This window comes from Oryctolagus cuniculus, chromosome 2 (genome assembly GCF_964237555.1).
Source record: "Oryctolagus cuniculus chromosome 2, mOryCun1.1, whole genome shotgun sequence".
Lineage (NCBI taxonomy): Eukaryota > Metazoa > Chordata > Mammalia > Lagomorpha > Leporidae > Oryctolagus > Oryctolagus cuniculus.
In genome coordinates, this window is record NC_091433.1 from 179,037,002 (window position 1) to 179,059,433 (window position 22,432).

At 57.3% G+C, this 22,432-nt stretch overlaps 1 protein-coding gene across 4 annotated transcripts in view; it reads right to left on the reverse strand.

Moving 5' to 3' along the window:
* The window catches only part of KLHL29 (kelch like family member 29), a 283,407-nt gene that overhangs the window by 157,705 nt on the left and 103,270 nt on the right, over positions 1-22,432 (reverse strand). For 2 of the 4 annotated variants that reach the window (XR_007918320.2, XM_051843175.2), the window contains exon 1: positions 146-1,858. The exons of the other annotated variants lie outside the window; for them this stretch is intronic. Coding sequence is in view for 1 of the 2 variants with exons in the window: in XM_051843175.2 (XP_051699135.1) it covers positions 146-475 (330 nt within the window). In the remaining variant the exon portion in view is untranslated. Of the gene's footprint in view, positions 1-145; positions 1,859-22,432 lie in introns of those variants that run through there. 4 annotated transcript variants of the gene reach the window in all.

The window sequence follows — 22,432 nt, forward strand, 5'->3', positions numbered from 1 at the left end:
GGGGGGAAGGGAGGGCCTTGGCAGAGTGAAGCGGGCTCCTAAAAAGTTCATTATCATTACCGAGCAGCCCGAAGGTGTCTAGGCAAGCGCCCCAAAGAGGCACAAGCTGCTGTCGCCACCTTCTCTTTATGAGATAAGTACTCACTTCAAGGTTCCTGTCTCCTCTTCGGTGAAAGGAATCGCAGACGCGTGCCAAGTCCAAGCGGCACAAACAGCAAATAATCGCTTGGAAGAGAAGCGTGCTGAAATGAGTCTTTGCCGCGGACAAGGTCGGCCGGCAGCCTTGGCCTATAAATCTCCGCTCCCTCCCCAGCCCATTGGCTCTGCAAAGAGATGGACTGGCCTGGGAGCACTTGGGTAGTTTACAGCGCCTCCGACCCAAACCCTGCACACAGTAGGCGTCCACGCGATGCTTTGTTGCACTGAATACTGCAGAGGCAGCTGGACGAGGGAGGAGGGAGAGAGCTGCGTCCATTCAGACTGGACATTCACTGCGGGAACTCCAGGCCAGGGAAAGCAGCCGACTCGGATGTGACAGCCGTTTGGAGCAGGAGCAGCGGTTCGTTCTTGCCAGCCTTGGCGGGAAGGGATGCTGGGTGGCCCGGGAGGTTCGGGTGGGCATCGTCACTGCATTATGCTGTGGTGGTGATAAGGCCCACGTTTTAGGATTTTCTTAATGGGACTCGCGCATTCACTGGTTTCCCTTCTCAGTGCTGGCAAGAACCCCGCGTAACCTGGCGTTTACGTCCTTTGCTTCAGAACGGAGGAAGGATCAGAAGAGGGGCTGGAAAACTTGCTCTGGAGAGTACCTGAGCCCTCTCCAGCTCTCCCCAGGGAGCTTGGGTCCTCAGCCCCCGTCCGTCCACCCGGGCTCCCTGTGTGGCCACCAGCCAGCGGCAGGCAGATGGCGAGTCGCTGGAGTTCTGAGTTTGCTGAACAAAATGCAAATTGGCGCCGGCCACGGAGCCAGCATGCGTGGGGATGCCAGACAGTTCAGCACGCCTCTGGCCTGCCAGATTCGAGACCTGTCCCCACCTCGTGTCCTATCACTGGCCCTGGCAGGCAGGTGCTGACACCTGGCTCTCTAGACACAGCTCCAACACCTGCTCCCGTGGGTGGCTCCTTGGGGACTAGGAAGGCGGCTGAGTCCAGGCCAGTGCCCTCAGCCACAGGCCCTGCACCTCTGTGGGATGGGGCTTGCTGTGTAAACTCCATGCACCAGACAGGAGAAGGGGGCTCTTCCATTTGGCGCCTCTGCAGCCTGGCCCTGAGCAGGCGGATAGCGTTATACCCTGTAGAACGAGTTGACAGGGAGTCAGGAATAAAAGCTAGGGGTCTGGGTGAGATGACGTCCCCTCCCCGGGGGCTGGGCCTTGGGTTTCTCATCTCCTTGGGTCCAGCCAGAGCTACCACCAGCCCATGGTGTGGGGAGACAACCTGGAAGCCCACCTTGCAAGGATGATCCAAGCTTTGTGAAAACGCATTCCACCCACCCATCGGATTTCAAAAGTGTAAAATCTCTCCTAGGCGCTTCAAATGAGACACAGCAATTTTTCTTTTATCCCTAACATAACCCAAACTTGTAATCAAAGCAAACCTTAGAACAAGCAAGCTGAAGGGCGGCACAATGGAGAAGCCTGGTGTTCGCAGGGAGCCCCAGCACCTGGCCCACAGCCCACCGGGCTCTTCCCTGGCACAGGACTGTAGCACACAGAGCTCCAGCAGGTCGGACGGCGCTGCTGCAGGCAAGAGCATGGAGCAGAGCAGTGGAATGGATGAGAGAGAGAAGCAGGTGCGCAGCACCAGCCGGCACAGCAAGCTCGGGGCAGCGCAGGGGCAGAGAGCTTCACTCCCTGTCCAGGACATCTCTGCGTAACACAGAGAGAAAGAACAGAGGGAGGGGGAGGGTCTTGGTAAAATGTAGGCAAAAATTTGTGTACAGAGACAAAATGACAATGGTTGAAGGTCTCTGAATTCTGGTTTATGATAATGTAACATTTCCAGCGACAATAGTCGGAAAGAGAGATGAAGACCGACTGAACTTTCCTCGGGGCTGTCATGACTGTGACTGTGGGTCCTTTTGCTGAAAGAGAGATCTGTGATGGGGACGTGTGTTGTACTAAGAGGAAATGCATGGCAAAGTGACCTTAAAGCTGGGGGAAGCTGCATTGCGGCCACACAGCAGCGCGCTGGCCCCGAGGCGCTGGGAAGAGAGTCTGCTCAGAGACTCGTGGAATTTGTCCCGCTGTACGCGGCTGTGCCATGGTCTCAGGGCCCAGGGATGGGGGGCAGGGTGGTGGCCTCAGCTTGGCCTCAGGAAGGAATGGGGAATCTCAGGGAGTCCACTCCTTGGGGTCCCACACGAGCAAGCACAGGGTACCTGGTTCTCTCTCTCACCCCTCCCCAGCTCCCGAGGCTCCATTTTTGTCTTACGTAGTTGATGAGTCACGGAAGGCCAGACAGAAAGGCCCCTTTAGGCTCCTCTCCCTCCTGCTCGCCCATTGAAGATTAAGCAAATCAGGTCCTGGAAAGCTGACACTTGCCCAGGGTCCCACAAAACTGCAGGGGCTGAACCTGACAAAATTAACACAATGCACACTCCCACCCTACCCCACCAGTTTGGTGCTCTGCCTGCGGGCATGCATTTAACTTTTGCCCTCTCCTGGGGTGGTCACTGACAATGGCAAGGAGCCTGGGAGGTCTCCAGCCCTGCCCTACTCCCCATGCAACTCCTGGCTGGGTAACTCCAGAGGGGGTTATGATTACTCTGCGCCCTCCCAGCTAGGTTGACTCCCCAGTCCAGGGCCCAGGGAAAGATTTCTCCAAGAGCTGAAAGGAGACTGAACGCTTTGGCTGCTTCTGACGGCTCCTGGCTTCCGATTGGTGCAGTGCGCCAGCCGTAGCGGCCAATTGCGGGGGTGAACCAACGGAAGGAAGACCTTTCTCTCTGTCTCTCTCTCTCTCACTGTCTAACTCTGCCTGTTAAAAAAAAAATCACTACTGTTGTACACAGTGGAGCAGAACGTGGGGCCCCATACACAGGTATGATTATTATTAGCTATCAACCAAAGATAAAAACGGATCTCCTGGGGATGTCCTGCGATGCGTACAGGACTAAGGTAATCTGGGGAAGGGAGTCCCTCTTGCTTCCCACGTCTTCTCCACTCTGGACCCCCTCGGAGGGGCTGAGGAGGGGAGATATGGCCGAGTCAGGGCCTTCACTAGCCAGGGAGAGGCTTCTAACAGCTATTAGTATAAGCCTCCAGCTCACTGAACCATCATCATCATTATCATCATCTCTACTGTCATGATGGCTTCCATGCCATTCTTTACTGAGTGTTTACTATCAACCACCATCTCGTTTACTCGCACAAGGACTCTGCGACATAGACATTCTCATCATCCCCATTTTACAGACAAGAAAACTAAGCCCCAGGGGTAAAAATGACCTGTCCCCATAGAAGCTGACAGAGTCAAACAAAAATACCTACCTCACTCTTCTATGTCAAGAGCAACGGCTCATGAGCGAGGGCCTGGGAAGTGGCCTGCGGAGCCCTGGGTGGTGCCTGGTCTGGGTGCTGGGGACGCAAGGCTGGGGTGGGCCAGTTTTCTCCAAGGAGCTGATGAGCAAACTCTGTCCCCATCACCGGGGCCCTGGGTGACTGTGGCACGTGCCGTGGGCTCTGGTGACACTGGGAGACGCGGACATGAAATGTCATTAGGAGAAAGCAAGCATGAGGCAGCCCTGCGTCCCTGCTGCGCCTGCCTGCTGCAGAGATGGGAAAGGTTTGGGAGAGGCTGGTACTTTCCAATGTTATATTCATTAGGTTCTTTCTGAACATTTTCTGTCAAATTGCTTATACTTCCAAGTTTAAAGGAAGAAGGAGTCAGCAGATGGCAGGCGTCTGGGCTAGAAGTGGGTACTGAGGACGGGCACCGCCGTGCCTCCCCGGTGGTTGTCTGCACAAATTCTGTCTCTGGACGTCGTGGCCTTGAGCTGTGAGGCAGCAGACAAAGGGGCTAGCCCTGCACTTCCTGTGACAGACAGGCTCTCACAGAGCTCCCGCTCCCAGGAACGTCACTCACCAGCCCACCTGCGCCCATCCCGCCTCCCCTTCCCCAAGCCCTGCTCCGATGTACCTGTGTGGACCCCCCCGTATGCGAGACCTGCTTTTGTGCCCAGGGTCTGGGAGATGCCCTTCCATCCCTGTCCTACCCTAGCCCAGACTGGGGGGGAGGGGGCGCCGTGCCAGCCGGGGTCTGTTCACTCAGGCCTCCTTGGCCTCCCCCACATCCAGACCAGGCAGCATGGACCTGCCGATCGGTCACATCCAAGGCCCTTGCTGTGAGCAGCTGTTAGCTCAGGCTGTGCATCCCTAGGGGGACACAGGCGTCCGTGGTCAGGGGGTACGCGGAGAGGTCCGAGGCCCAGACAGCCATAATCTAGCTGAGCCATGGTGCAAAAGCTGAGCCACGTGGGCTGTCCTCTGAGGGGCTACTATGTGGATGGAAGGGGAAGAGAAGGGAACGCGTCCATGTTGAACCTTGGTGCTGGCAGTGAGCTTACCCATTTAGCATCTCTGTGCATTAAATAAACAAATCTGAAATCATGACACTTGGCCTTGACAAGTGCAATTGCTGGGCTGTGTGCAGGGGGCCGTGTGACCAGATGCTCCTGGTCAGCCCTTCCCAGGCCCTGCCCAGCAGGTGCCCACGGCCCCAGAAGCAGGTGTGTTCTGCAGGTGGAGCCTCGGATTCTCTCCCCACTTCTACACTGCATAGCCAGCCAGCCAGGCTGGGCAGGGCAGGGCAGGTGGGCTCTTCACCTCGGAGAACCCTCCTGAGATGGGAGGGACCTTGCTGTCCAGCTCTGTGTCTAGCTGGAGCCAGGCCTGTGCGACCCGACCAGAACCCCCGACATCAGAATCATGACCTACTCATTTACCGCCATAATTCAGCATGCTAGACCAGCACCATCCATTGCGAGTGACAAACATCAATCCACAGGTCAGTCCAAGCTCCTCCTGCACTCACTCTCATTCCTTCTCTCCTTCATGCACTCACTCACACTTTCACCCATTCATGCTGTCACTCACTCATTCACAAGTTCATTCTCTCCCAGCCTCCCTCATTCACCCCCTCCCTCCCTCCCTCACAGAACCACCCCTGAGAAACATGTGCTTTATACTCAAGCACATGTTGGGGGCTGGAGCTCCTCAGATCTAGTGTTGTCCGGACTGAGTGCTCAGCCCTCGTGGAGGCAGGAAAGAGCAGCGCCTGCCTGGTGGGCTGTCTGACACACAGGCTGCCACCTGCAGAGGAGTGGGGTTCACAGAGGAGCTGTCGTTGAACAGCCCTCAGCCAATACACAGCAGGTGCCTCCGTGAACTCTGCACTTGCTGTGTTCTGGAGTGTTCGCACCACTTGCATCTGGTCCTCATTTACAGAAGGCATCCTATGGGCCAGCCATTGTGCTGGACACTGGGAGAAGACACTGTGAGTGTGTCACCACAGAGAAAAACACAGGTGTTGTGGGCGCAGAGGTGGGAGTCTCCCATGGGCCCCAGGCACAGATGGAAGATGCGTTCAGGAGAGGAATGGTGCCCGAGCTGTCTCCGGAAATGGCAACGAGGAGAAGAAGGGGCAGAGGAGACATCTCAGGGGATGGGAATGGAGGGAGGAAGCAGGAGGCAAATGGGGGCCATGAGAGGAGGGGGGGGGAGCAGACGTGGCCCTGAACACCAGGTCCCAGAGCGCCGGCGTGCTGGTGAGTGGTTCAGAGGTGGGCCTGCCAAGAATGGCGAGGGCCTCGCCCAGGCCACTTCGGCAGGAATGAGGAAGAGGCATGGTTTGGGGAAACATCCGGATGAGCTTCGTAAGAGTTGGCAGCTGATGGCCCCCAGTGCCTCTGTGTGTTGGGCTCGCACTGAGGGACAGGGAAAGAGACCCTCGTCTTTAGACTTTAGGGACCAGGGTGATGCTGGTGCAGTTCTGCTGCGGCTAAGAAGGCTGGAGGGGGAAGTTCATGGAAGCTGATGGAGGTGCAGGAACTTGAAGGTTGGGAGGTTTTGCACCTGTGAAGCAGACAGGAAAGGGCCCGGGGAACCGGCGGAAGCAAAAGCAGAAGGAGAGGCATAGCGAGGTCTGTGTCAACGAGAAAGCAAGCAGACCCTCTTCCTAGCATCCACAAGAACGATCCAGACACCGCCTCTCCTTCCAAAACGCCTCAAAGAACTGAAGCGGCATCAGCTCACTAACTGATGACGGCTGCGCACCCTGTGAGCAAAACCCAGGCCACGCCACCAAGGAGTCTCTCAAACCCTGCAGACAGACCTCCAGAAATTCTGCCATCGGCTGTTCTGGACGCCTGCTGCCAGCCGGCGCTGACAGAGCCCAGGCCGGGCCCGAACGGGGGAAGGAACTTGTGGGGCCGTCTAAGGCAACTGCCAGGGCAACCACTGGCCCAGCTTCCCGTGGAGCTGCTGGGGGCTGCCCTCCCAGCCCGCCCACTCTCTGCTCCCTGGGACACTTTGGGGCTCCGGGCCCTCCTCCTGCTGGTGCTCCCCTTCTCGGGTCTCTGTTGGAGCCAGCGGGCTTCCAAGAGCTGGCAAAACGGGAAGGCCGAGGAGCAGCTCCTACAATGGCAAACAGGCAAGTATATCTCCTGCTCCTCAGAGGCTCCGGGCCCCACTCCTTGGCAGCATAATTACAGATGCTTCCCTCCTTGCAAACCCTTCCTACGCACTGCATAAAGGAATACAATTTCTGGCTGTCCAAATTACAAGAGACCATAATGCACAAAAGCAATAAACACGGGTTCTAACAGCAATCAGATACCACTTATCGTAAACAATGGTTTTTGTGATTTATTGCATTTGAAGCAGGCTCAGCATTACTCCTCAGAAGATTTGGTTATTCTTGTTCTCAAGCAGAGTTGCTGGTAGCCAGCTGACGTCAGACAAAATTGCTCAGGCCCAGCAGATTTTAAAAATAGGGCTAATGCGGTGTTAAAATAATAATAACAGAAAACTCGGGCTGGATGCAGGCTGTCAGCCCTTTGGGGCGTGTAGGTTCCCTTGCTAAAGCCCTGCACCGGATCCTCCTCAATGCCTGGTGCTCGACACTTCTGATCCCGCCCACTAGCTCCAGTCCCCTGGGTGACGTGGGAGGAAGAGGAGACTAGAAGCCAGAGTGAGCCAAGCGACAGCCTGGATTAACACAGCAAGCTGTTCAAGCTACCGCTCAGGCCTCGCTTAGCACTGATCATCAGATGCTGGGAGAGAAGTCACGTCCATGCACTTGAGCAGAGAGGTCTGCAGATGGCTGTCCAAGACAAAAGCTGCCTGTTCCGGCAGGCGGGGCCCCTGGGCTCCTGGACCCTGTCCACCCTGCATGGAACAAAGCCAGAGGCTTAGAGGGTAAGGAGTCCCACAAGGGAGCAGGTGTTTTCCAACTGGGCTCAGAGGAATCCTTGGATTCCACGTGGGTGTCTCTAGGCTCCTGAAGAGGACATCTCGCTGAGCCAGGGGCTCTGCTTCCCTTGCTCGTCTCTGGAAGGTTTCTGGAAGATTGTTCAGGGGCAAGATGGTTCCGGCACTGACCCCCAGCAGGAGTCAGCATGTCCTACCTCTCTGGCCTTTGCCCTGCTCCCTGAATTCAACATTTTCACTGTGATTTGAAAAGTGCAGGCCTAAGGACCAAGCTACTCCAAGACGGCAGGACAGTGAGAAGATGTCATGGCCCCCTCCCCTGCTGGTCACCATCACATGTGACCATCACCACCAAGGACAGCTGCCAGTGGGCTGCATCCAGCCACCTTGGCCTCGGCCCATGGCCCGGGGCCCATGTGCCACCCGGGGCTTAGTTTGAAGGAAAACTGCAGCTGAGCGGACAGTGTGCCTCGGGGACACTCCCTCCTACGAGGCAGAGCAGAGAGCATGGCGCGTTGTCATCGGAGCAGGCCAGGAAGAGAAGTGACAGGCAGCCCTCACCCCCACCCGCCCTTCCCCGTGCTGGCTGGAGTTTCGCGTCAGCCCGGGAGGCCAAGCTCTGTGGTCAGCAGGGAGCAGAGAGCAGAAAAATCTTGCATTCTACAGATCATGGTAGGGACGCTGGGTTTGTTGGCGACTTCCCAGTCCTGAGAGCAGCCACAGGGGCTCGCGTGAAGGAAATTCTCAGAACATCACTCCTCTGGGGGTGGGGAGGTGGAGGCCCGTAGTGATGTCTGATGGCTGTCACTCATTGCATACATGTGTCCCAGGCACTGCTCTAAATCCCTTTCATAATCCTCCCCACAACCCCATGTGACAGTTACTCTTGGTGACGCTATCTTAAAGGCCAGGAAACCAGGGCACGGAGAAGTTAGGCCATTTGCCTAGATCACCCAGCTGGGAAGACGAGCAGAGCCCAAAGCCCCCAGGACGCACTGAGGTCCCTGCCACTTTCATGCGTGTTCTTTCCCACCGAGAGCCCTGACATCTCTCCATGCAGTCCCCTGTCAGATCAATGCTAAGAGGCAGGTAGGAGGAGCACCACGTGAGAGCACACCCACCCTCAGCTGTGAGAGTCCCGGGGCGCCAGCCGTGCTCTGAGCCCCCCACGGTCGCTGCTCTCACCCTGGGTCTCCCCACCACCCTTCTAGCCACTGCCCTCCCTCCAAAGAGACGAAGTGGCTGCAGCTGCCTGCCAGCCTGGCACGCACGCCCCAGCCTTCCGCCTTCCTGCCTATGTGTGTGTGTGTCAGACGCCCGCATCACATGCCCAGGCGGCAAGCGGGAGTTCCGGAAGGCACAGAATCTGGTTTTTGATAATGACAAAAGTGACGCCCTGCTCAGAGGCTCACTCAACACTTGGGTAAGGTTTCACCCACTCCCCACATCCACGCGGCAGGGTCCCTGGCCCCACTGTGTCGCCAGCCCTGGGCCGCGGAGGAAGAGGGGAGAGCACCGCCCCTCTAGCCATCATCGCCTTCTCCAAGTTTCCGCAGTTGTTTGGTCTGTGCCCCCCGACCTGGCAGCTGCCTCTAAGGGAGCCCCTTGGGCTCCGGCACACAGCAGAACCTGGGTAGGCACCTGGATCACCGGGGGAGCTCGCTTAGTGATTTCAGCATCAAAGCTTGGCTCGCACTCCTCGAGATGTGGATTGAGCTCTGCCAGACACCCTGGAAGCTTCTGAGGCCAGGAAGGAACCAGCCCTACGGCTGCCTGGCCCAGGGGCGCCCAGCTCCAGGCCTGCGAGCAAACACACCAGTGCTTCTCGGCCTGGTCCTGGCAGCCTTGAAACATGAACACAGATCCACAGCAGGTATTTTGTGAATCTACATTTTTGTTGTCCACACTCAGCTTTGCCAACCCTTCAACCACTCTGAATTCCTACCTGGAGCATGCCCGCCCCAGAGCCGGGACCTGCTGGCCCGCCCCCAGCAGCCTGCCAGGCTGGGCTCAGCCGCCTGGCGTCGGGGCAGAAGACAACGTGAGAAGGCATCTCTCACCAGCCCCACACCTGCCTGGGTCTTGGGACTCAGCCACCCCACTTCTCTCCGAAGCGCCAGCCTCTTGTCTCTGTCATCAGCCACTCACTAAGCTCCTCTCTCTGGCCAGATGCCACCCAGCTCACGCCGCCTCCTCCTCCACAAGGGTGCTTCTGCCCTCTCGGCCTCCCAGATGAGCTGGACATTACCGCCCGTTAGACTTGCCTGGTGACAGTCAGACCCCAAGACCCCCAGCACAGGCAGACCCTGGGGAAGGTCGCGCCTCTGCTTGTACCTGCCTATGTTTGGGAGGTGGTCGGACCCACAATCAAGCTGGCTGGGGCTCTGCTCACACTGCCCCTCCCCCCCAAGCAGGACACATAAAGCTCAGGTGCACACAGCCAGGGCCATGCTAAGGGAGGTAGGGGCTCCGGGGACCCCAGGCCTAGAAACTCTGGGTACCAAACCAGGGGGCAGCTCGGCCCCAGACTATAACAGCCGCGGCAGCCACCTGTCACGCTTCTTGAAAAAGACTCCTCCATCTTCCGGCTATTTCCGGTCACTCCTCAATTCGTCCCCTGCCACAACGACTAGAAATCAGCTTTTCTGAAGGCAAGGTTTAAACGGGCTCGCTCTCCTGTCACGGAGCACGTGGCCTCGCTCTGAATAGAGGGTCTTTAGGATGCCCTCAGCTCCGCCTTCTTCTCATTTCCCCTCTCCTTGATCCTGTTTTCTCCCTGGGGTGTGGGTGACTGTGCAGCCCGTGTGATTAACTCCACCAGGACTATAATCTCAGGCAGGAACGGAATGGAAATCATTTTTGGAATATAAATCAAATAGGATTTCGGTTGAAGTTATTTAAAAGAAATTAATTGACTTGTACTCGCCACAATACACTGATAAGAGTTCATTGCCAAGTCCGTCAGGAGTAATGAAAAAACAGTTAATAAAATTCAGCTGTCAAAAGCGGCACGCAGCGGCTCTCCGGAGATACCCCGTGGCCCCCGGGTCATGGGGGTGGGGGCGCCGGTTTGCAGGGGCCAGGCTCAGGCTTGGCTGCATTTCTCTCTCGTGTGCGATTACTCGAGTTTTAATACCGTAAGATTCTTAGGGCCGAGACTCTGTCCCAAGCTGCTTTGTGTGCTGTACAGCGGTGTGCACACAGGAAGGAAGCTGGCTAGATAAGAATGTGTTTGCATTCAGGAGCTCTTTTTTTTTTTCATTTGAAAGGCCTTCTGAAGAGATCTCTCTCCTCCCCCTTATTGACTGTCATGACCTTAAGGAGGAGGGAGCAGTAATATTTAATTAAAGACATCATCAGCTCCTCCTCACCTCCCACCCCCAGCTCTGCCACATCCATGGACAGGAATACGTTATGAACTTAAAAAAAGAAACCACACGCACACAAGTGAAGGAGGGGTACGTCTCCTCCCTGCAATCCAAGGCAAGACCCTGGCCGTGGCAGCCAGCCCTGGCACCCCACCCTAGCACAGCCGGGGTGCCTATCTTTACCATCATCTCAAAGCTGAGAGTGCAGACAGCGCCGGGACAGGAACTACCCAGTGTCCCCAGGGCTGCACAGGCCGGGGTCGTCCTGGCAGACGGCGCCAGGACAGGAACTACCCGGTGCCCCAGGGCTGCACAGGCCGGGGTCCTCCTGGCAGACGGCGCCGGGACAGGAACTACCCGGTGCCCCAGGGCTGCACAGGCCGGGGTCCTCCTGGACACCATGAGCAGCTGCTTTCCTGCCCTGGCCCTTTTCTGGAGCAGGGTATCCGGGGTGCCCTCTATGACGCGTTCCAGGCCCCAAGTAGCTAATGGGTCTTGTGTTTTATTTCTCAGTCACCACAGCCACGCACCCTTCTAGGTGCATTTCAAACAGCTACTCATTTGGTTCTCACAGCAGAGGCATCGGCATCCTATGGACAAGGGAACTGAGGCACAGAGAGTTTGAGTAACTTGCCCAAGGTCACACAGCAATTGGTAGAGCCAGGCCTGGAGCCAGCAACAGAGCTGCCGAAGCTCTGTTGACCCCATGTCCGGTAAGCTGCCTTTCGTTGTACTGGGCTATGTTTTATGTCGCAGGGAACTGGCAGGCTGAACTGCTGGCACTGAGTCCACGGGCCCCAGGAACCAGGGAAGGAGCCCCCAGAGTGGTCTCTGGAGGGTCCCAGGCCCCTGCAGGTGAGTCACCCAACCTGTTCCCAGCTGAGGCCACAGCCACGTGGAGAGCAGCTGTCCCCGCTGTGCCCTGTCTGCAGTGCCGGCCTCCGGCTGGGGGTGGTGGGTGGTGAGTGGACAAATGCTGAGCCACACACAATCTCCCTGGCGCCTGCCAACAGCTCCTCCCTGTCCTCAGAATCCAGTCTTAAGGCCCCTGGCTTTGATCCCTGCTGGGAAGCTGCGAAGAGGGGCCAGACAGATGGGCAGACGGACAGCTTGCAAGAGCAAACATGCCGCTCTGGGTGAGTTTCTAAGGCCAGGTCTAAGTGGGGCTGATGCCCCTGAATTGCCTGCATAGATGTACACCTGGATGCTTGAGTCACGTGACGGGTGAGTGGCACTGCAGAGCAGGTGAACAGAACACGCGGCCCCTTCCCAGAGATGCTACTGCAGACGGAGAAGCCGAGTCCCTGGTAACGTCGGAGCCCCAGAGGCGAGTTGTGGCTGCAGCTAAGGACGGGGAGCAGGAGTGGGAAGGACGAGACGTCCGTCCAACTGTCACAGGGCTCCGAGCCTGGGGCTGGCACAGAGAAGAGCTGGGTAATCCTATTACACAGCGGGCCAGCGCCTCCAGACGGCCCACAAGAGGCCCTGCTCCCTCCTGGGTGTCAGATTCGCTACTTCCCGGCTCCTTCCTTTTCAGCATCCTGATGCCCAGGGTGCCCACGGGCGTGGGGTTGGTGCTCCCAGCACCAAGGAAGCTGGGACTGCACACAGGAGCACTAGCACACCGCACACGGCCCAGCACACGTGGCAGCACTGAACCGGCTGTGGCGCTCAGCCCCTGGAAATGCGGCCGCCTCCTCCACCTGGCTCGGGCCCCCAGGGCTGGCCCCCTCTGGCTGCCATCATAGCTGTCTGTGTCATGTCCAGGGATCCCCAGGACTGCAGTGTGGAAAGTTCCCTGGCACAAGTTCAGCATTCTCCCCTCCCCAAATCCCACCCCGGCACCACTCTGAGGCCCACGAGGGAGACTTCTGCCCACCTTGTAGGTGGCAGGGGTCCAGGGTGCAGTGGGTGGTCTGCCCCCACCCCCATAGGTCTCTGGAGGAGGCAGGCTGTGCAGGTTTGTGCTCCTGGCGCAATGGAGTACGCCACTTGGCTGGAGCCAGGCAAGGAGGAACTAATGATTTCTGGAGGAGAGGATGGTGCCGGGTGGGGCCACCCCTTGCTGTGTTCCAGCGGGACCTCAGAGGAGAAGGAAGTGACCCTGTGTGCCCATACTCCGGCGGGGCTAGAGTTCTGTTCTTGACAAAGGGGTAGGGTGACAAATGTCGCTCCCCGTCTTCATGGGGGAACGACACTAAACCCTGCGCTGTTCTTTTGTCTGCTCGGCCCTCCCCGGGTTTGCTGCTGGTTCTTCCCGGGTTGGCTACTGTCCCTTCCACCTCCGTGGAAGGGCGGTTCCCCCTGGCCACTTTCCCCACTTCCGCAGGGGAGCGGCACACCGCCGGCCGGCTCTCTCGGGGGCTGCACAGGTGTCCCCCTTAGATGTTCCTCTTAGATGTTCCCCTTAGATGTTCCTGGTGCATGCCGTCTCTCTCCTCCTTTATAGTCCTCCTCCGCCAATCCTAACTCGGCTGCCCACACGCCGAGTACGCTGCTCTCCTCCAATCAGGAGCAAGTCCTACAGTTTATTGGCTGAACTGGAGGCAGCTGTGTAGAAGCTATTTTCTTCTCTCCCAGCGCCATATTGTGGGAGAGCAGATGCATAGAATAAGTCTTAATTCCAGTAACTTAGTCTAGTCCGGGTTGCTCCCCACAACAAACAAGAGATCCCCTACAGGAACAGCGGCTCCTGGGGCGTGAGACTCGGGAGGGTCCGTGGTCCGTCTGCGTGCAGACTCTCCAGCAGTGGAAGACATCAACGGCATGACAAAGGCACCTCAGTGTGGTGTTGGTTCTGCACTGAACACACGGGGGAAGGCTCAGGAGGGAAGTCTTCCCAGGCGTTCAGCTTCACAAAGCAAAGCAGTTGTGTTGTTGATGCACTTGACGTGTCAACAACCACAGCCGCCCAATCCTGCCCTGGGATATGGCAGGCCCCGCCCCCCGGCTCGAAGGCAGTTGGCTGGTTTCCCCATCGTTGGCCCACGAGGACAGGTGGAAAGATTGCAGGGGGTCTCCGCCCACTGTGCTTGTGCTGCTACAGAGGCGACCAAGCCTTAGACTTGAGTGGGGACCCTGCCCTGGGCTCTGCCTGGTGTTTGCGGTGCCAGATGGGACATCCTCTTCAGAGAACTCCAGAGCCGGCAGGTTGCTCCCCAGCTGGGTCGGGTGTCCTGTGACGTGCAGCCTCCGTGGAAAGGCCGGGCAGGTGTTTAGGACACAGATCTGGCAGCACCCGTGTGAGTCCCAATTCGTCCCAGTTAGTCTCGGTCTCTGGCCTCTCCTGCCACAGCACACATGAACCTGTTCCAGGGGAGCCCCGTGCTGCCCGTGGAGAGGCGCTTTTCAGCCACGCAGCTCAGTGCAGTGGCAGCTTCCATCCTGGTTTCTAGAGCTTTCTATAGGTGCTTCCCTGGGGGTGTCCGGAAGGGGGTCTCCCTCCTGGACAAGAATGCCTGGCTAACAGGCCTGGGCTGCGGTTTTGAGAGCCTGTTGGGGTGCAGGGGTAGGGCAGCCAGTGTGCCGACTACACCGACAGCCACCCTGGAAACCCAGCTGATGCATCTGTCTGAAGGGCTAGAGGGCTGGACTGGGTGTGGGTGAAAGGGTGGCAGAATGGAGGCAGAAGCTGCTCACCTGCCCTGGCACGAGTGTCTGAGCCGGCAGTCTGTCCGTCATGGGCCCTAGAGACCTGGTCCATCCCAGGAGAGAGGGCCTCCCAGTACATGGCAGGGGCCTTTGCAGAGCGGCGAGGAGCATCAGTGGGGCTGGGGACACCCAGACTTGCCTGCACAAGGCCAGTGTTCTTGGACACTGGAGTCTCAGGACTTCAGCTCCCGCCCCAGTGCCTGGGCCTCAGTTTCTCCACTTGCACAGTTGCCTGGCAGCAGGGAGTGAGGCTGAGAAGTGTTCAGGTAGAGTGCCTGAAAGACCAGCGGACAGAAGGCTCGCCTCCGGCAGTGGTGCAGAGGAGGGGTGGGAGCAGGCAGAGAACAGGCCTCTGGCAGGAGCACGAAGGGCAGAGAGGGGTTCTGCCGGGACCCGGTGGCAGGTGGTTGGTGCATCAAAGCTGCCCAGTGCTGGCCCAGGGGAAGGTTAAGCTGACTGCCTGGGAGGAGACCTGGTCACTGTGACCATTAGTGAGGGTTAGGGAGCTGGCTCCCAGCCATGCGCAGGTATGAGCACAGCCCTCCCCAGGGAGCACCAGAGCCACCGAGTCTAATCCAAGCCCTGGCACTGGAGCCAGATGGAACCTTACGAGTTCTTACAGGCCCAGTGGAACTGCCTCTGGTTCCAGCTGCAAAAAGGCACCACGAGCCCCTGCCCAGCCCTCCCCTGCCTCCTAGCCTCCCTGGACGGAAACGCTCTGAGCTTCACCACAGACACCCTAGGAATGGCCGCTGGGGTTAAGGGGAGCACACAGAGCTCCCACAGCCAGGGCCCCGCTGGGCAGTGGGAGCCCCCGCAGAGACGCCCCACACCCAATTCCGCATCTCCCTCCCTGCAGCTCCTCTCCATGGGTTCAGTGCTTCTGCTCTGGACACCTCCGGCTGGCAGCTACCTGCACACCCACGCCTGCCTGAGCCTCTTCCAAGTGACCAAATTTTCCAGGGTCCTGACAACAGTCTCTTTGAGCACTGATTAGTAATTTAAAAAGATTTTTTTAAACTAATTTTTATTGGATGAAAAACACTCCTAAAGAGTATTAAAACTTCTCTGGTCCTTGCACAGAGTATATGGAATGTGACAGTCTCTTGCCATTGCTGGTCTGAGATGTGACCCTTGACCCCAGCTCCCTGTAGGACGTCCCCCAGCCCCCAGGGCCCAGCCCCTGACTCAACCTGCAGAAAACTTCAAGAACAGCCTGGACTCATGTGAGCTGGGACAAAGGGCTCCCGCAGAGGGGCGGCTATGGGCACAGCAGCGGAGGCCTTGAGACAGACAGCAGAAGTGCAGGCCTGTGTGTTAGGACTTGGCCTGGGACCTCACTCAGAGCCCTTGTCTGTCTTCTCTTACGCTTTTCCTGGCAGCAGCTGTCACTCAGGGTCAGGTGGGTGGGGTCTGAGCCTGGAGGCAGGGAAATGGGGGGGCAGCTTCTGCTAAGGGAAGTGAAGCAGACTCAGCCAGTTCCCCCCACTCCACAGTCCTGAGGCTGGGGTCGTCTGGGCTTGGCCTGTGTCGCACAGAAGCAGCCACGACATGTGAGGAGTGTCCCGGGACCAGAAGCCATGGATAGGTCCAGGCCAAACGCAATGGCCTCTTCTGTATTTTGCAGTCCGAGGTTCTAAAACCTACTGAACCTTTTCCAGATGATTGGCAGGGGTCACAGCCAATGTGCTACAGAGATAGTGAGACAGCTACGGAGGCCGTCAGATGCACCACTGAGGCACGGCAGAGGGAATTACGTGTCAAAGGCCAGGGCAGCAGCAGAGGCAGAGCGAGGGCCAGGCCCAGGTCCCCGGGCTGTACCCTGCCTGCTCTGCCCAGACCACGGCCTCCAGCTACCGTGCTGGCCCCTGCACCACCCCACGCGTGTGGCTGCTGATGCCTCTTCTTCTCTTGCAGAGAGGTGATTGTACAGCGGGCATGCCTGCCGCATTTAAATAAAGTACATACAATCTCACGTGGTGCCTAGCAAGGTGCTGGTGCTGCCAACTCCCCTGCAGACGGCAACGGGTTAGGGGGTATGGCTGGAGCCCTGACTCCCAGTGGGGGCACGACATCCCCAGTGTAAGAACATGGAGTGGGCATCAGCCTCAGAGAAATGAGGCGCCCACTGCCTCTGAGAGCAACAGAGGGACCCCGAGGTGGTCAGAGAACTCACAGAAGCCTAACCCATCGCAACCCTCTGCCATCCTTGTGCCAGGGACCCCCTCCTCAGGGGCTAGGAAGTTGGAATCCAAAAAATAAATAAACAAAAAAAGAAGTTGGCAGGTGTGTGTGTGTGTGTAGGGGGGGCAGCTGCTGGAAAATGTGATTCCCTCCCCGGAGAACCACCCACCAGCAAGCCATGGAGCTCGCAGCGGCATCTCAGGAACACGCTGTTCTCTGTGCTGGGGCAGAAATATGTTCAAGGCTGATTATGCAGGCCCTGAGCAGGCCTGGCGGGCTCTCCTCCCGCTCCGCACGCACAGTCGCCGGCAAGCGGTCCTGCAAAACGCACTGGATATTTCCTGCCACACGTTGTTCTCGAGGTGTGCCACGTCTGGAACTGCAGGTGTCGGGCAGTGTGCTACACCCTGGCGGCAGCCGAGGGCCTCCAGGTTGGAGCCAGAGAGCCGCTGCCATGAGCTAAGAACGGCCGCCTGGCCGCAGAATTGGCGCCGGGAGTGCCCGGGAGCTGGCAGCAGATCCTTCTTGGAGAAAGGAGTCTTCTGCCTTCAAAATGCAGCGATGATTTAAAAGGCCTCACCAGATTCACCTGCTAAAGACAAACCCCTGGGTGCAGAAGGGGGTGGCCTGGGAAGCGGGTGCGGGCAGCCTGCCGGGGTGAGGGACTGTCCCTTCTCCTGGGGGGCATGTGGGTGGCACAGAGCCCTGCAACAGGGATTGAATCGCACATGCAAGAAGCAGGCGTTTCCCTGTGCAGAAGTCACGCTGGACGTGTTCACGGGGGAGCTCCAGGCTACTGTGGACCACAAGGAACCCTGGGTCAGTGAACCTTCCAGACAGTTGCAAAACTGAAAATGTTTTCGTGTCACCAGTTTGAAAGGAGACTGCAGTACCGCCACATTCTAAAGCTTAGTAAACTGAGGACACCCCATTATTTAAACCCCTTTTCCTGACATAGGCTGTACCCGCAGAACAGCAGTGGTCAGGCTGAGTGGTCGTGGAATGAAGGACTGGGACCTGCCCTCCATGTGCACCCTGCAGGGCTCTCTCCATCGCCGCCTCTCCGCTGCTTCCCCTTGCCGCCCCCAGGGATCTTCCTGTGCCTGCACACCCCCAATCCCCTGGACCCGCTGTCCCCACTGTGCGTCTCAGCCAGGACCAGCTGAAGCTCACAGTGGACCATGAAATCCACACCCGGAAGCAGAAGGGAAGCTGGTGCACGCGCCCCGGCTGGGACGAGCTGGGGATTTCTGACTGGTGTCTGGACCACCAGCCCCCGGAGTCTCGGAGCCGCTCCCGCGTCCCAGATCCCTGGGATGACCCAGTTCATCCCAGGACTGACGCCCCCAGACTACGGCAGGAAGCAATTTCAGCTAATCAAGACGCTCCTCGTCTCCCCAGACAGTGCTCGCCGGCCGGGAGAGGCTGCACGGCAGACACGCAGATGCGACTTCCACTTTTGTTCTCATTAAACACTAGCATAATCATGATTTATCAAAATATTCAAATCTTAAAAAGCATGTCGAAGAGCAACCTCGTGAAATGAACTCGAAAAAGTGACTCACTCCATGGGCATGATTTGGAATCCTGATTTCTTCCTTTTTAATTGCCTCAAGGGGATGTGGAGTTAGTTGGTGAAAGGAATCAGGTTTTCAGATTCTTTTCTGGGAAATAGTAAATTATGTTTCCAAATTCAAAACAGTCCATTTTTTTTATAAACCTAGAAATCAACATCCAAAGCTTCAAACAGGTTTTTCAATCAGAGAAATTGTGTTAGGAGCAGCTTCAGAGTCACAGCTGCCCGTCACATCACATAAACATCCTGACACCACTCGCAGACCCGCATCTGCTCCTCCACCTCTGTGCAGGGGGCAGGTGGGCGCGGGTCAGGGGGTCTCCATGCGGTGGGGACAGTTTTCCTAACACTGCTTCTGACCGCCAGCGCCACAAGACTCGGATGCAATAAAAATGCTTCCAGGTGTGTGTGTGTGTGTGTGTGTGTGTGTGTGTGTGTTGTGTGTGTGCAAATGCATTAGGCTCCCACATGGCAAGGACGGACCCAAATAAGTGGAAACCACACTTGGAAGACTTTCTCTGGAGCTCCAGATCACACACCTGCTCGTTCTTTCTCCCCCTCTCCGTGCTGACTCCTGCAGAGCCTCTGTACTCTGTCCAGATGTCTTCTCAGGGCCCAGCTGAGTGGCTCCCTCTTCTACGAAGCCCTCCTGAACTCCCTGCTGTCTGTGTATCCGTGTCTGACACGAACACATACCCCGTGTCTGAATATCTTCCTCCTCCTGGCTGGGAAAAGCTGGGAGGAGCCTCCTTTGGGGCTGACAGTCTCATTCATTATTTTCTTGCCAGTGGATGGCACAGGGCCTGCACCAATACAGATCTGCGAGTTTAAGGAGAGTCTCATTTAAATTAATTACACTCCTGGTGCTAAAACATTGACTTCAACAGACAGATGAACCTTCTACCTCCCAGGACAGCCAATGCCACCTGCTAATCTGCTCCCCACCATCCGCATCTGTACAAGGGCCCGGTTCCTGGAGACTGGGCCTCGTGGTGAAAGTCAAAGCCGTGTGTCCGCTTCTCCGCTTTGCTACTGTGTAGAGGCTGGTGAGGGCTGGGGTGTCTCTGAGTGGTGGGGACAGTCTCCCTAACACTGCTGCTGATTGCTGGCACTGCAAAACTAGGGTGCAATGAGATGCTTCTGGGTGTGCGAGTGTGTGGGAGACACATGGAGGAGACATAGCGGGATTGCCGTGCCATCCCCTGCATGCCACCCTCGTCACCTAAGACATCACACAGGGGCCCGGCACATTCTGGGTCTCCAGGTCACTCAGCCGGGCTGGGGCAGGGGCGCATAGGTGCTGCCCTGGTGTCCCCAAGGGGCTGTAGCTCTTTTCCTCCCCTACCCCCCACACATTCACTCTGAGAAGTGCGGTTGTGCAAAACACACGATAAATCTGACTTCAGTCAGGGCACTGCACCGAATCACCGAAAACACAGCCACTGCTCAGCTCCGACGGCTCGAGGGAACAACCAACCAGGCAGGCAGTCCTGACTCACACCCGAGAAGCCCGGCATTTTCCATGGAACGTTTATCAAATAGTCCTGCTCTCCCCGCTTCCTGTAGGCAGTGGCTGCCGGCACCTGCATTCTCTCTGTAGCCCCCACCCCGGGGCAGGGAAGCCATGGGCATCTCCACACCATGCCACTGCCTGGCCTGCAAGAAATCCCAGCACCCTGGGCAGGAATAAGCCCCGAGCAGCCAGAAACCCAAAGACAAGTGCACAACCAGGCGCGGCTGCCGTGAAGAGGCCAAAAAATCCAAAAATTAGGGGGCCTTGTGAAACCATTTCCATCCGTGGCTACAGCAGAGAAAACTTCCCACAGGCTAAGAGAGACAGGGCTGTAGAGAAAACCTAGTGTGGTTTCCTCCATACCCTGGAGCTCCCAGAACGGCAAAGGAGACACGCACAGTCACACAGTGGCGGGGACTTCTCTCGGTCCACGGTCAGCCCCCTCGGGCTGACTTTTAGGGTAATTTCTCTCCGAGGGCTCAGGATGCTGTGTCACTTTGAGCAATAAGAAGGGACAAGATCCAGAGTTCTGGGAGGCACAGGGCAGCCTCCGCCTTGAGCCATCTAGGGCTACACGGCTTAATAGGACAGCTCCCAGCCAATGTGACTCTTTGCATGAAAACTAATTTAACTTAAATAGCATTACAAACGCGGTCCCCCAGTCACAGGAGCCATGTGCTCAATAGCACTTGACAGCATGTACGGAACGTCTCCATTCTGGGAGGTTCTGCAAAGCCCCTGACCTTTTCCAGTTTGCTCAAGGAGGCACCGACAAAGTGGGGTGCTGGCCACGACAGGTCTGGGTTCTCCTGCCCATCTACTCCCCACCCTTGCAGCCTTCCGTGAGTCCCAGCAGCTCCCGGGGGTCTGAGCTCTACGCTTTGTAGGGCAGGCAGGAGAGGCCCCAGGCAGCAGTCTCCTGCCAGACGGGGCATTTGCTCTGATTTGCCCCAGCCACTTGGACGTCAGGACAGCTAGTGGGCACCCCAGCCCCCAGCCTCTTGGTGCAGAGGCCAAAGCAGAGAAGGCAGGATGGCAACTGCCGGGGAATTTCATAGAAAAGAGATTTAGAGCTGCCCAAGCCCCAGACTGTCCTGGTTTTCCTGATGGAAGTCCTTGCCTGCTTTCCCAGTGATGACTTTCCAACCATTCTATCCTGGCCAGGATCCAGCTCACGCCAGTGTGTAAGATAACATTGTATCATGCACTGCTGGGTTTGCAAAGAGAGTAGAGGTTGGGTGCTGTGACCACTAGCATACTGAGGGTTAGGGTGTGAAATGATAGATATGCTAATTTGCCTGACCGTCATAACCATTACAGTATGTCAGAGCACATGACACCAGGCCACTGTACAGCTTAAATTAAAATTACGAAGCCTAGGTCTCTAGCCTAAAATCTCGAGTCAGCCCTTCTCACAGGCCTAGCCCCATCCGAGTTCCTGGAACACTCTGCCCTCAGCACCCTTCCTAGTGTTGGTTCCCTGGGCTTCAGTGCTGACGCCTGGCAAAGCTCCTGGCTCAGCACCCCTCACATCACGTGCACACACCTGCCTCAGTCCAATCTCTGCCTTTGCCCACTTGGCATCACTGCCCTTGTCTATAGAGTTCAAGGCCATGTTCCTGCAGGATCCCGAGTGAAACGCTCCAGCTCAAGGACCTCACCAGACACCCCCAGCCCTGGGGGCCCCCCTCCTGGAAATCCCCACCTGACTTGCTTTCCCTCCCAGCCCCTCCTCTCTGCATCAAGCGGGAGTTCAGGCCTATTTCCGCCACTCTGGGTTCAGCACGCAGAGGCCTGGCTCATCTCGCTGAGTGATTATTGCTCCGCCCCCTCTCTCTCAGGGGTCTGAGCAGCTAAAATGCTTCGGGGTCAGGGTATGGGGAGCTCAGGCTCCAGTGTCCGGCCCCAGGCATGGAGAAGCTACTCACCTTGCTCCCTGCCCTGCCTCTCTGGTTGAGGAATTCAGAACCAGGTGAGGGAAAGCAGCAACAGAGGGAGAGAGGAGAGGAGAGAACCAAAGGGACAGTGGCTGCCCAAGGGGCCAAACCCAGCGAGATTGGCAGGGAGGAAAGAGAGCGACTTACTTTCATCCCGTATGCAAGTAACTGTGGTTGCTGAGAAGGAAACCAACTGAGCCGAAACAGCCGAGGACTAAGGGCAGTGGGAAATTTCATACCGAGAGGAACAGCAATGGGCGGGCACAGGTGCTTGGACATGAAGTCATCTCAGAGGGCTCCTAGCTTTTTTCTTAGCCTATGAGAACTCGTGACTCTTATACGGTTGCAGAACAAATATAACTGTGACTTATGTTTCCCAATTTACAGGGCTGATTTCATGCACTTTCGGCAGGAATGTGATATTTCTGACAATCACAATTCTTCTTGACGCATGAGTGTTCACAGGGCAAATGTCCCATCTGCCACCCTCCCTGGTTTGTACGTGGGGCCTTCCAGGTACGTGCAAAGCCCTCCTAGAAATGCAAATGGGTGCCATGTAAGAAGCAGGCGCCTCCTGCATCTGCTGCATTCAGTGAGAAACCTCGCCCCATGCACTGCCGTGGGAGCCCTGGGAGTCAGGCTGAAGGGGACACACTCAGGAAGCAGAGAGGGTGCCTGTCTCAGCCCCTGGCCTGGGACTTCCCACAGTTGCTCCAGCCCTCCTGCAGAACCGGATGCTTCCTGCCCTGCCGAGGGGTGGAGGTGGTCCTACT